General features: G+C 46.0%; 1 protein-coding gene across 1 annotated transcript in view; it reads left to right on the plus strand.

Annotated features, from left to right (window-relative positions):
* The first annotated feature begins 6,991 nt into the window (after nt 1-6,991).
* ESYT3 (extended synaptotagmin 3) overlaps nt 6,992-13,894 on the plus strand; it is a 36,043-nt gene continuing 29,140 nt past the window's right edge. The window contains exons 1-2 of the mRNA XM_075710490.1: nt 6,992-7,276; nt 13,419-13,460. Of these exons, the coding sequence (XP_075566605.1) occupies nt 6,992-7,276; nt 13,419-13,460 (327 nt within the window). The remainder of the gene's footprint in view (nt 7,277-13,418; nt 13,461-13,894) is intronic.

Raw genomic sequence — 13,894 nt, forward strand, 5'->3', positions numbered from 1 at the left:
TGCCATTGCAAACTGTGCCTGTGCCGTCTTTGGCAGTCCACACTCCAAGTGGGAGACGAGAGGCAGGTGTTCCTGTGTCAGGATCCATTACGATGAAGGGATGTCTGAGCAGGCAAAAATGCAAACAGCATTCCTCACAGTTTCACATGTGTTGCTCTTGTTGTTACTCTGTAGGTCTCAATTTGATCTGTGTCCCACGCTGTGCCAAATACAGACCACAGCCATGAAGAGCGCTCAGGAAAATCTGCATTTTAAATGGACTTTATTGAAGGTGCAGTTATGACTGAGCCCTGCAGCAGAAAGAAAGGAGCAGAAAGTGTCGGGTTTTGTCTCCCTCCTGTCCTTCTGGGGAGAGAAAGGGTAGCAGATGATGTATCCATTACGTTTTCAAAGCCTGGGTGTAAAGAAAGTAGCTTCATAGGTATGGTGTTATTAGGTAAAGCAGGTACAGTTTATCAAGAAACCCTTTTGTTTTGTGGCACTTCAAATGAAAAATGTCAGGTAAACAAGAAAGTTTCTTCTTCCTGGTTTCACCGTTGGTGGGAAGGTACCAGCTGGGACAGCAGTTCTGTAGTTCATGAATTATCTTCCTCCACTGCTCAGCACTTTTAATGCATTTCACAAAGGCTGAACACTCAAATTCCTTAAAGAGGTTTCTGTGAGCTCAGTCAAGTCCTTTAAGCACTTAAAATACAGAAAGATGTACATTTTACAGATTACAGACTAAGCTATAAATTATTAATAAGCTTGTTCTGGAACTTCATCATGCACTTGAAAGGCAATTTTTACAGCCTAATATGTGTCAGTAGCCTGTACCAGCATGCTTTCACTCAGCAGAGTAAAAAGCGATTTAAAAGGATGTGGAGACAATTTTTTCTTAGGGTTTTATTGCTTGCCTTTCACTAACTGACGTAACAAAAATCTATAAAATATTTTATCCCCCAAGAAATGTGTTGTGCTATTTTTAGACTGAAAACATTGTATCTTGTGCTCACATATCCTGTTGCAGATACAATTGTTCAAACAGAAAAAATGTAATAAATTCATGTTATAACAATGGCAAAATTAAAAAACAAACAGTTTTAACATGGTGTGCTTCTGAGATTAGAATGTATAGTACAATAACAGAAGTTGTACTCGGCAGAGACTTTTAAAAATAAACTGAAGTTCCCCTGGCTCACTTCAGTTCTCTGCTGGTTCTGTTGTGCAGTCTAATTTCAGCAAGATTTGATTCTTCAGGTAAGAAATCATTTTTCCTCAATCCAGATTGCAAATTACCTACCAAATCTGGTCTGTATACTAATACCAATGACGGGATGCAAAGCATCAAGGGATCAGTGCTGGGCGAACGGGTCGTAACTACTCTCAGAAAATCTCTGCTCTTGCCCTGTTTTCTGTAGCCTGCCTTCCTGAAGCAAAAGCTGTTGTGTTCAGCAGGTGGCACCAGCTGCTTACGGGTCAGCGCAGGCTCGGCGATGACACAAAGGTGTGCTGATGTGTCTTGTGAGCAAAGCTGAGTCGTCCCTAGAGCCAGGAAAGTGACAGCTCCGATTCGCAGGCCATCTCTGGAAGCACTGGAAAATGCTGTCCTCACTGTAAGGGAAGTTGTTTTTTTTTTCTCTCCCTTTGCTACCGTCATAGATTGCACTTTGTATTCTTTCACTTTCTTGTGCCTCACCTGTGCAGTTATACAATTTGTGTATATAAGACACAGCTTTTCTCAATGCCCTGCCAATGCAGATGTCCACTGCGACTCGCGGTGTCAGAGCAGTGTGGGATTTGCTGGCAGGAAGGGCGAGGCTGGGCAAGGGGCACTGCTGTGCTAGATGCTCTGCATCCTACTGCACTGCCCTCGCATGAATGGCCCCACCACAGAAAGAACAAGTGGATGTGTGAAATAAAATTGCTGTTACTGGTTTTGTTATAGTACCAACAATACCAGCGGTTCAGTGCCTCTCTTTACTGCCCGTTGTACAAAAGCAGTGAGAAGCCATAAACCAGGCAGCCACAAGGCACGGTATGGGGGAGTGAGCACAGTGAAGCAGAGCCTTTAAAAGCAAGGGTCATGTACTCCCAGCCCGGCTTTGCACATATTCCCAGCTAAAGCCCTGGTCTTGCAGTCTTCCGCATGTGATTATTTTTCACATGAGAAGAAATCCCACTAGCTTTACCAGTCCAGACCGGGTTTATAGATAATACCAGTTAGGCCTAGATTAGGCATTGTTTAGCGAGTCAGTATAGCACAGCTAGGCTTGAGGTTGGTACTGTTTTATGCCAATGAAATGACTCCCAAAACAGGACATACATTCATAACTATTTTCATGACCAAATTACACATCTCCAGACAACAATATATCTGGCTGAACAACGTAACATGGGTTCATTTTAGCTGCCCAGCTCATACTTAATTTCTGGACAGAACCGGACAGAATGGTGGAGCCACAGCTTTCCCTGGGGAAATGCACTCCAGACTCGGTGGGAGTGTTTGCTTGAGAACAGACAGTAGGAGTAGATACAAGGGTTTTGCTCTATGGTCAGCAGAGTCTGGATATGGCTTTGCTTGACAGGGTGAACAGTGCACGGGTAGAGAGTATGAACCCAGAGAAACTAAACAATAATTCCTTGTCAAGTGATAAGGAGTGCCAAAAGGGGCAACTGCTTTAATCAGGTCTTGATACAGAAGTCATTCTGTTAACGCCAGGAGTAAGGTTTTATCCTTAGATCAGTGTTCTCTGTTTTGCTGTGGATGCATAGAGAAAAGACATAGTGTACCTCTAAATATTTGCTAGTATTAATGTGGGAATTTCACACTGGTCACAAACCCTGAAGGCACAAGAAAGTTAGAAAGTCATCTTCAGTAAACCCTTTGATATCTCATTGGTATGTGCTTAAATGGATATTTCAGATTAATTCCTTTGCATATTCTCTATAGTTAAAAGAAAAAGCGTTGGCAGTGTTTTTTCATACCTCCCCACCTTTAAGTGGGTTGCCTTAGTTACCACGGCCAGCTTGAGAGACAGCAAATTTAGTACTAATACATTTTCAAAGCCCTGCAGTTTCTGTAAAATCTTTGTGTCATAATCAGCTGCAACATATGCTTTTATCATAGTTTTAATAAGCTACAGTGGTGATGTCTAGCCAAGTTAAATCAGAGGTGAAGACTGTCACAGGCCAGAACAATAGCCTTGGGTCATTGCCTTAGTGACTGTCCTGTGTATATTGGGAGAAATGTTGTGGATTTTCCCTGTGATTGAATATAAGATTGGCTTCAAGTGGCTCAGATATCTGGTGCTTGAAAGCAGTCTGCTGCAGTCAAGATCATACTTTCCCCAGAAGGTCTTAAGTTTTCTTAAGTATTTCCTCTGACATTTAAGAAAACCACAGGAAACAATTATTCTTTAAAGGGTAACTACTATCCATCACAAACAGAGTTATCAAAGGTTATTGATTTATCTTGTTCTCATGAGCACAGTATTTGGTTTGAGAAGAGCTCTCTGTGTAACTTGTTGTGATAAAAGTTATTCTTCACCTCCACTCCTCTTTTTCTTTTGTTCAACTTCCAAAATTTTAAGTAGTATGAGCTAAAGTTTAAAGAAATGTTAACATTATTTGTGTCGTAGATTAAAGTTCCTAAAACCTCTTTGGATCTAGAAAGGAATTGTCTCTTCACAAGGTAAAGAGTTGGCAGCAAAGGAACAAGCAGTGTCCAAGAGAGTGTGGCTATTTCTGAGCTCAGGGTCTTGGGGGACAGTGCAGGATGGGACATGGAGTTCTGCTTTCGTGGAAGCATCTCCTTCACTGAACAGCAGCTGTGCTGCAGGACTGAAAGAGCTCTGTTCATTTGCATGGAGCGAGCCCTCTTATTATCCTTTAACCTGAACCTAGGTTTTTGTGATCAACTGAGTGAAGAATAAAAAAAAACCCCAAAAATTGTAGTTTATTTATGAAATTAGCCAGTATGTATTTCACTGCAGCTGTGCTGGTTTTCCTACTCAGTAAGCTGCCACCTGTTGGTGCCTCTGAACTGCATAGCTCTCTGAGTTTGAGCTAAGTATCTCAAACTCTTACAGAGTAATAATTTGAAGGGGGAAAACCCTGGATCTGCCTTTTATTATAGCCTCTTCTGGGAGCAAAAGCAACTTCTAAGTCTTCAAAGCAACAAAAGAGCCTCCCTTCTTTTCAGAAGCTTCTGTTTTTCTGAAAGGTCAGACTTTGGGGCTGAGATTCTCTCTGTGAAGTCCCACCTCATGGCTGAAATGTCATACTGAAAATGTTTTACAAAGCTTTAAATGACAGTGGGGAAAAAGAGATAACAAGTCAGCCTCACTCTCTGGTCCCAGTTAGAACAAAACCAGGTGTGTTTTTGCATGTAAACATGTCTCCTGATACATGTAGTTGTGCAAACTAACCATTGCGTGTTTTTTAACGTATGATATCAAAAGGGCAGATACTCCTTCAGCTGTTAGATCCACCAGTTTCTGGTCTTTCTTCCCCACTTTACAAACAGAAATGCCCTCTGGGGTCAGACCACAGGTCCACTTGCCCTCGGTGGCGACAGGAGTTGCTGTTCAGGGAGAGCACATGAGCCCAGTCATTTTCTGCCGTCTTTTCCCCTCAGCCTCTCCCAGCATCCGCAGCTGTTGTATCCATGATGTTAGGCAGTACATTTATGGGCCTGGTTGTATGAGAATTTATCTAATCCCTTTTTGGACCCACTGATACTGTCTGCCTTGCAGCCTCCTCCAAGTTCTAGAGGTTTACTGCCCACTGTGTAAAGAAGTACTTTCTTAAGTGTGTTTTATAATGATTTATCTTTGCAACACCCCCAGGAAGAAGAGCATATTCATCCTCATTTGACAGAAGGGGAAGGTTAGGGGGTTTGTTTCCAAAAGTACCTGTTAATAGTAATGTCTCACGCATGAGTTTGTCTAATGTGAGCCATTTGAGGCTTGATTTTTTCAGATGCCTGAACTGATTTCTATCCCAGATCAGTCATGCGCAATGATTAACATACAAATGAGGATCACTTGCCGTATTGTTTGATTTATTGACTGACCCATAATTAAATACCAATTCCATGGTAAAGCAGGGGCCAAACCTGGTTCTCCCCAGTCATGGTCAACTTGCTTTTCTTGGAGGTTTGTGTGTGGCTCATCATTTGTTATCTCATGCAGCCAATCTCAAAAAGGGGCCACAATAAAAGCTGGCATCATTCACTGATGTTCCAGACTTATCCACTAAACAAAGAGTAGCATTTGCCTGATCCAGGGAAAACTGCAGTGGAAAACAGTGTAGAACTGTACAATTACAGCCTGTCTCTTAAGGCATATACAGAAAGGTATAGAATTAATATTGCTGGGTTGCTCCCAGGATGTTGAAAAGTGTCGTTGGGTTCCCAAATAATGCTGCATTCCCTAATGTATAATTCTCAGTATTTCAAAATCTGAACCCCCACAATATCCCCATCAAAATAAAAAAAAAAAAAAAAGCAGGAGGAAAAAAAGTACTCTTATTCTTCCAAGCAGTGAGTGTCCAGGACTAACAGGTTATTTCTGCCTCCTACCCTTCTGTATTAAGCAGCATGCAATCACTGTGGGATTTGGTGAGGTCCACTGGGAGAAATGGAGCACAGTAACAGCGGGAGCAAGCCAGGCCTTTCTGGTGGGGGGTGACCCCTTGTCCTGCAGCCTGAAGCGGAGCTACCCCTGGGCAGGTGGGAGCAACCTTCAAGGTCTTTTCCAACCTAAACGATTCTCTAGTTCTATGACCCCTTCCCGGCAGCTGCTCATGGGCTGGTCCCCGCCCTGCCGTGTGCTTGTGATGAGTTCCCTCACTCTCACCCCTTTCCCCGCTCGGATGCCACGACTGTAATGGTGAATGATGCCAAGCAGTAATGGCTTGAAACTACAGAAGAATATATTTAGATTAAACGTAAGGAAGAACTTTTTTACAATGAGGGTGGTGAAGCACTGGAACAGGTTGCCCAGAGAGGCAGTGGATGCCCCATCCCTGGAAATACTCAAGGTCAGGTTGGACGGGGCTCTGAGCACCCTGCTCTGGTTAAAGCTGTCCCTGCTCACTGCAGGGGGGTAGGGCTGGATGACCTCTAAGGGTCCCTTCCAACCCAAAGCATTCTATGAGCCTACAATTCTATGATTCTATGAGAATGTAAAAAGCACCCTCCTTAGGTTTTGCAAACTCCATAGCCAGATATGATGGCATGAGTAACACCTTTTACACACCACTCTTGAGAATAACTTTGATGCTTACTGGAGAAAGCCATCCCAACTTCCAAAGGCTTTTTAAAGAAGAATAAAGTAAAGCAAAACAGACACTCACTTAATCCCTGGGACATCCAGGAGGTTGCTCATGCCCGCCCAGTTGATTTCCAAGTGCTACAACAAGATCAGGGAGAAAAATCACACAGGACCATTAAAATTTATTTCAGAACAAAGGTAGAATTTAAAGGGGAAGCAAATGCTTCTAAGCCAAAGCCAGATGTTTAAAGAAAGGAAAACCTGCACCGGTAAGTGACTGCATCTATACATTAAAACCAACAGCTGGTAGAAATTCCCTTATCTATTTTACCTGCTGAAATGAAGGTATCACTGGGACTTATCCTGCAAGCACAGGGAAATACAGCATTCACCCCCTAGCAATGGCCACTGGCAGATGCCCTGGGGTCATGCATAGCAAATCTGACATTTCTGCCTAGACTTTGAAGTTGCTTCCTCATCCTTTCACTGCGGGTAGCCACGCTGGCCGGGGGGGCCGCCTGCCCCTTGCGTGCGGGAGCGGGGGCCGCCCCGGTGCTGCGGCGCGCCCGCTGGGGGGCGCCATAGTGCGGCGGGGCGGGGCGGGGCGGGGCGGGGCGGGGGTGCGGCGCCGGCGGCGGGGCCGGGCGGGGCCGGGCGGCTTCCCCGGCGTCGCGGGGCCGGCGCACTCGGCCGGGGCGACCCCTCCGGAGTCGGGGCGTTCTCCGGCGCTTAGCATGAACCCCGCGGCTGCCTCCCGCCCCGACGGCCGGCGGGCGGGCGCCCTGCCGCGGCTGCTGCTCTCCTCCGCGGCGCGGGCGCTGCTGTGGCTCGGTCCCGTGTACCTGGCGGGGCACCTGGGGCTGAGCGGCAGCTGGGTGCTGCTGGGGCTGGCGCTGTGGCTGTGCTGGGCACGCAACCGGCGGTGGAAGCGCGACCGGCTGGCGGCCGCCTTCGCGCTGCTGGAGGACGAGCGGGAGGCGGTGTGCCGGGGCCTGGCCGCCCGGCACCTGCCGGCCTGGGTGAGTGAGGGGCGGGGGCAGGGGTGCGCCGCGCCCCCCGCTCTGCCCCGCGTCCCCCCCCCCCACCCCGCAGCAGCGGCCGGAGCCCCGGGGAGCGGGGAGGCTGCGGGCGTGCCCGGCTGCGGAGCGGCCGGCGGGAGCGCTGGGGAGCCCGGTGTTCCGCAGTGAGCAGCTGAAGGGATTTAAAAAAAAACCCCAAAAGAGGTGGCAGTGATACCTCGGACCGAGCAGCAGCGCCTCTGGTTTTGAAGTCTAGAGCTCAGTAAAGTGAGTACTAAACTGGGAGTTGCTTTAGTCCAGGAGATGTGCCTGTTGCTGTAAGCGTGCTTGGAGAATAGACTGCTGTATCCCCGGAGCAATCTTCTTTCAAATATGTGCTGTTGCATCGCAGGTATTTTGGTGTAGAGGATGCTTATTTTAGACCTTCTCGTCTAGAAAGTTTTCTCCCCTTCTTTTAAGTGTCATTTGAAAAAAAAAAAACTGTAAAGTTAATATTCTCTGCCTGCTAAATACCAAATATTTAACTTTAAAGAGCCGTCTCTTGATGGTATGGAAAGCCAGCCCCTGTTTGTTCTTCACATTTGTTCCTAGCTACTCTAGGTTTTAAAGTGAAGAAAATAAAAAAATCTAACTGTACATTTTTTTCTACATCTTTAGTTATTTGTTGTGTAGCCTTGGTGGGCTGATGGAAAAGGATGATGAGGGTTTTTTTTTTTCTTCGTCATTCACTTAGCATTTAAAAACATGTCAGGGACTGGTAGGGAAATGCTTTTCTTGTAAGAAAGAGAATATCAAAGAGCACTATTTGTAAAGAGTTTTGCATGGAGACATTTCTAGTCAGCAAACTGTTTTATGTAGCCTGCAGCACTTGGCTCTCCTTAATACTGTGGGAAACGAAGGCAGTCAGTGCTTTTGAGAAGTGAGGCCAGGGTCTCCTAGCAGAGCTGGTGCAGCTCCCTGCACATGTTCCCTCCCGCCGGGCACAGAAGTCTGTCTCTGAATGAGGTTTCTGCTTGTTTGTATTGACAGAGCATTTAAAACAACTCGGAGCGTTAATGAGGGTGGTGGTGTCAGCTCTTGTCCTGATGCTGTGAGAATAGTGTTGTGTTTTATCCTCAAGTGCCCTGAATCTTGGTAAGAGACTCAAGTTCTCATTAGTCATCGCTGAAAGCTCAGAATCGCCCCCCCGACACGCACAAAAATCTCAAAAGTTCTTAGGTTTTGTGGTTGAAAGAGTCAGGCTTCATTAGTGCATGGGCAGGCGGTCAATGGAAGGGGTTATTGATTGCCCTGCACTCGGCACTCGCAGGGTTGCACTGAGAGCGCTGTGTCCCCCAAATCCAGGAGAGGTTTTGACAAACGGGGAGCCTCTGGCAGAGCCCATGGAGATGGTCAGGGGCTGGAGCACGTGGTGCGTGGGGAGAGGCTGATGGAGCTGGGGCTGTGCAGCCTCCTTCAGGAGAAGGGACGGCTTAAGGGGGCTCTCACCGCTGTCTCCCACTGCCACGCAAGCTCACAGAGAAGGTAGAGTCAGACTCTCTCCAGAGGCCTTGCTCCTGACTTGTGAATTCTTGGAGCTGGCTGCTGGAAGGCAGGATGTAGGACCTAAGGATAAAGGGGCTGCACCGTGTGCTTTTAGTTTTAGCTTTTATCCATATTGCCACTTCTCCTCGTTTCCTTTTCTGTGTCGGTAACTTTTGTTCTTCATCAGTTGGTGTCTGCCTCCACACCACGCTTGTACTTGATGTTTTTTTAACTCGGGTTTAATTTTCCTTCTATCCTCTTCCTTGACTTGATCTTGTACTTCTCCCCTGTGTCAGTCTTGGAGGCTGATTCTCACCTGCTGTCTCTTCAGTTTATTCTCTGTGGTGTCATCTTTTCTTATCTTTCATTTTTGCCTTTCAGCGTTCATGAGCCTTCAGTTGAAACAGCTCTAAAAACGTCCCTTGCCGCCTTCTCTCCTGACATGCAGAGGCGGGAGTAGGAATACAATTCAAGCTAGAGGGAGCATGGGTTGGATTTGCAGTGTTGTAATCCTAGGAAAGGTTCTGGAGGTGTGAAGCAATGGCAGTGTCTTGGGGGATTGGTAAATAGTTGTCTATTCATGTGCCCTGTAGTAAAATGAGGAGGATCCATCTAGTGAAGAGTTAAGACCAATCATTGATTACGCTAGTTGGTTAAAAGACGTTCTCCCTAAGAGCAGTGCAGTGGTTCCTTCAAATGTTGCTCGGGCTCCCCTCAGTCCTGGTATCAGTTGTTAGGACACGAATTCGTACTGCAGCCTTTCCTTCAGGGGGGATGCTGGGAGGGTTTCCCTCATCTACTTAACCATCTGTTTTGGGGAATTTGCAGGGTTATTTTGCAGCACCAGTTTCTTGGCTGAAACCAGCCAGTGAGTTTGGAATAGAGGCATTCCTGTGCTAGACAGCTTACGTGGGCAGGCTGTGCTTCCTTAGGAAACCAGGCTGGAAATCTGCTCGTGTCGAGTAGAGTCAGATCTGTGTCTTGGGGAGGTGAGACTTTCTGACTTCAGCCTGTGAAGCCTTGAGCCTGACTTTTGTAAAACCAGTCTGTGCCCGGAGCAGAGGTAGCCAGGTTTCCACCTTCGTTCTGGCTCTTGGTGGTGGTGGTGACTTCTCCATGTTGCTTTTGCAGCTGTTAGCAGGTTGCGGGTGAGAACATCCAAGTATGCTGGCTTTCTTCCCGATGTTAATTCCTTTTACCAGAAGAAATTGATATTGCTAGGTACAGAACAGTCCTTTTAAAACTTTGCCTGTTAATTCCTTGTTCATTTGTTCATTCAAAAGGCTTGTTTAGACTTTTTTTTTTTTACCCCAGCACAAGGAGCTAAAAAAACTGTCCTGTAAAAAAAAAAAAAAACCACCAACAAAACAACAAACCAAACACCACCACCACTACCCCCCCCCCCCCCCCCCCCCCAAACCCCCAACAAAACCCCGAACAAACAAAAAAACCCTGATGGACAGATTCCTGTGTTGTATTTGAACAGAATAGCACTGCTGTGCCCAACGTGGTTTTTGCTGTTGCTATGATCGTTGGTGCAGCCTGCTCCAGGGCAAGGTGGAGCCATGTAGAAACTTATACATTTTATTTACTTGCTAGTAATTGGCCCTTACCTAGTGGGTTTGATCTTCAAAGCTCTTTCAAATGCTAATTAATTTTTTGCAGCATTCCTAAAATATTGGCAAGAAGTATGCCTGCTTTTGTAGATGGGGAAAACTGATTTTGATAGTGCAACTTGCCCAAGGCTACAGGACTAAGTCTTATTCTGGGATAGTGTTAACTTTGGCAGCTCTTGGTGGCTGGTTCTGGGCTTAGTAGGAAGTGTTTTGGCCTTTTCTTACCTGTGCAATACTGATGACCAACTTGAGGACAAGACCTTGCTGCCAGGGCTCTCGCCAGTAACAAGGGTCAGAAGTGAGCCTGAAGTCCAGAGGTTAAAAAGTATGGAACTGCAGATGTTTTTTTTCCAAAACATATTAGGACACGATAAGTTCTTGGAGTAAGCTGTTGGGTCAAGAGCAGAGCTTGGTGGTGTCACTGGGCTGAACGAGAGCAGAACTCATTGTCTGCTAGCGGGACGTGCACGTTATGGGAATAGCCTGTGGGTAGGAAAGGCTTTGCTCAGAGCTTATGCCTTACTAGACAGTGGATAATCTAGATGCCGCACTTGGATACCAAGCTCTTCTGCTTCTGCAGGACTGCTCATTGAATTCGTATCGCGTGTGGCTGACCTTTGGTATTGGGACCCCACTGAATTTGGTGGCCTTTCATAACCGGCAGAAAGCTGTTTTTCACCAGAAACATGTAGTCGGCCAATTTCTGTGGTGTTTGCCTCTGTGAGAGCCCTGTTGTGTTAGCCAAGGAGCTCCTGGTGGTCGTTGGTACCTTTGAGCTACAGCAGTGCTATTTCTTCCGTCCGTCAAAGGAAACTGAGGCACAGAGTGCCTGGGTAGGAGCTGTGTTGCAGACAGGTGAATGAGGGGGTGTCAAGCGGGATGGAAACATACCACACATGGCTGCTAATCCTATCACAGCAATCTGAGGTGTGACAGTGATATGTGATTCATTGTGGTTGCTTTTGGAGTTTGACCTGGGCTGTCTGGTTTGGGTGTCTGTGGCTCAAATAATGAATTCAATTTGGCTTTTTCTTAAGGTGAGTCTAGCTGCTGCCCTCTTCTTATGGTTTCTGCCTGTTTCCTGATGCCCCTGTGTGCTGTTCCAGCTCTCTAGCCACCAGCTTGCTTCTTGGTTGCCTCTTACAGTTGCATCTCTAGCAGCTTTGGCTCTAGTGAATAATCCCAGCCAACTTCAGTGGTTTATATTGTGCTACATTTCTCCCCTTAATGTTGATGGATCTCGCACACGTGGGCTGCGACTTTCTCATTGGGATTTGGTGGCTTAACTGTTGCCCCTAGTGCTTCCTGGTCTGCCCTTCCTTTTGGATCACATCCCTCTCCTCACTGTAAGGCCTTTTGAAGGACAGCTCGCCATGCTACTTCCATCCCTACTCTACCCTGCCTGTCACTGATCTGGAGCTGTGGCACAAATGCTGTGGGACGCAGGCGCGTTGGAGCTGGGCACCAGCTGCCTTTAGGCTACCCAGGATTTATGTGTCCTGGCAGAGGACCTTTTGGTGAAAGATGAAAGGCTGGCAGATGAAGTGGAAGTCCCCTGATTCACATAACCCGCCTTACTGTAAAATGTCAGCAGTGGTTTATCAGTATTGATTGTCCCTTCTGGTGCTGTATCCTCACTTTATCATGCAAATAGAGCTGGGCAGGCTGACATTTCAGTGAACTTGCATTGTCTTATTTAATGGAAAAGTTGCTATTTAGAGCATCAAAAGAAATTGATTATGAAGAATATGGTAATATCACTGGTTTTTTTCACATAATAATTTGAGATAATTTAAAGCATTATTTGAGCAAGGGAAATGGGCTCTGAAATCATACATGAAGCTGGAATAAAAGGCAAGCTGCTGTCCATTCCATCCAAACATCTCTGAGCACCTCTCTGAAAGCTGCTGAATTAAACGGCAAGCCTTTGTCTGAAGAGTGTAATTCACAGCTCTTGTATAAGGAGGTAATGTATTGTCCTACCAAATTACTACTATCAGGCTAGATGATAGTCGAAAGAGTCCCTTTGTATTCGGGTGCTCTTGTAGAGCTGAGCAGGGCCCGAATGTCCATTCTGAGAAGCAGCTGCACTATCCTTCCCTTCTGCAATAACCTGCTACCAGCTTGTAGCACTGGCTGAAAATACCACGTGCGTAAGACCTTAATGTGTGATTGTAGTAAGGTGATTGTGGCTCTTCACTCAGCAGCTTCTTGATGAGGTCTGAGAGATCAGTTAGTTACTTGAGAGTGGTCTCATATCCCACTGTCCTGATGGTGATTAAACAAGTCATCACTTCAGGGAACTGGAGGGGGTTTGTAGTAGACACATACACTTCTTGTTGGCATTTGATGCGTCCAACTTGAAAACATGATGCATGAGTGACTGCTACATTTTAATTAGTCCTTAGCATCTTGAAAAGCTCTGAGAGGTGAAAACACTGGACTGTTACACCTGATAGTATATGCTAATAGGCTTGAACTATTACAGTGCTTCTTTTCCCTGAAGCCATTGGCACTATGTTAGTATTAGTGGAGAAATGCTACCGCAACCAATAAATTGAGTTTCCCAAGCAGGTTCTTGTTTTCCAGTGTGGTGTCCTGGTTGAGGTGAGCCAGTACAGGAAATGGGTCCTGCACAGCTCGTGATCTTGAAGGGAAGCAGGTTCTCGTGGCTTCCCAAGGCATGACCAAGAGAGGGATGAGAAATCTAATGCTGCTTTACATCACGAACAGGATGTGACACTTGCTTTAGTCATATAAATGTGCCCAGAGACATACTGGTACATCAGTGCATGTGTGTTCTTTTGCCTATTACTATTTTATTTGCCTTTTACAATTTTGCAAGGAGGTAGTAAATTACAAAGAATGTATGTACGTATGAGGGCAGAGGGATCTCAACTTACTCTAAAACTTGTTCCACGCTCCGTGATACCTTTTGCATGTGTTGCACTATGTCGAAACAGATGGCATGTGGCACTCACTTTATTTTTCTTTGCATCCAGGTTCACTTCCCTGATGTTGAACGAGTGGAGTGGTTGAACAAGGTGAGGAGCTCTGAACTCCAGTTTGTGAGGCCATCTGCTCTGAGCTGCATCACAGCACAAACTGTGTGGGCCAAGTCTATAAAGTTATCAAGTCACTACAATATGGCTCAATCATATCAGTGTCTGTACTTAAGTCTTGGAGCTGCTTAAGTATAGAGTTGCCACTGAGATTTTGGTGAGAGCCAAATGTGTGCGTGGTTGATACAGGTTTGATGAATTTGACCACAGCACTTCATTCTGAGATTTAAAAAAAAAAAAAAGCGAGTGTGTGTTTATGTGTGTGTATATATATAGATGCATATATATGTGTATATACACACGTATTATCATTATTTTAGCAAAAGTAGTGGCATCTCCTCTTACCAGAGAGGTTCCCGGGGAGCTCTGAGGCAGGTGCTCCCATCAGCAGGCGTAGTCAAGTTCTCACTAGAACT

This window comes from Pelecanus crispus, chromosome 5 (assembly GCF_030463565.1).
Source record: "Pelecanus crispus isolate bPelCri1 chromosome 5, bPelCri1.pri, whole genome shotgun sequence".
In the NCBI taxonomy this organism is placed as follows: domain Eukaryota; kingdom Metazoa; phylum Chordata; class Aves; order Pelecaniformes; family Pelecanidae; genus Pelecanus; species Pelecanus crispus.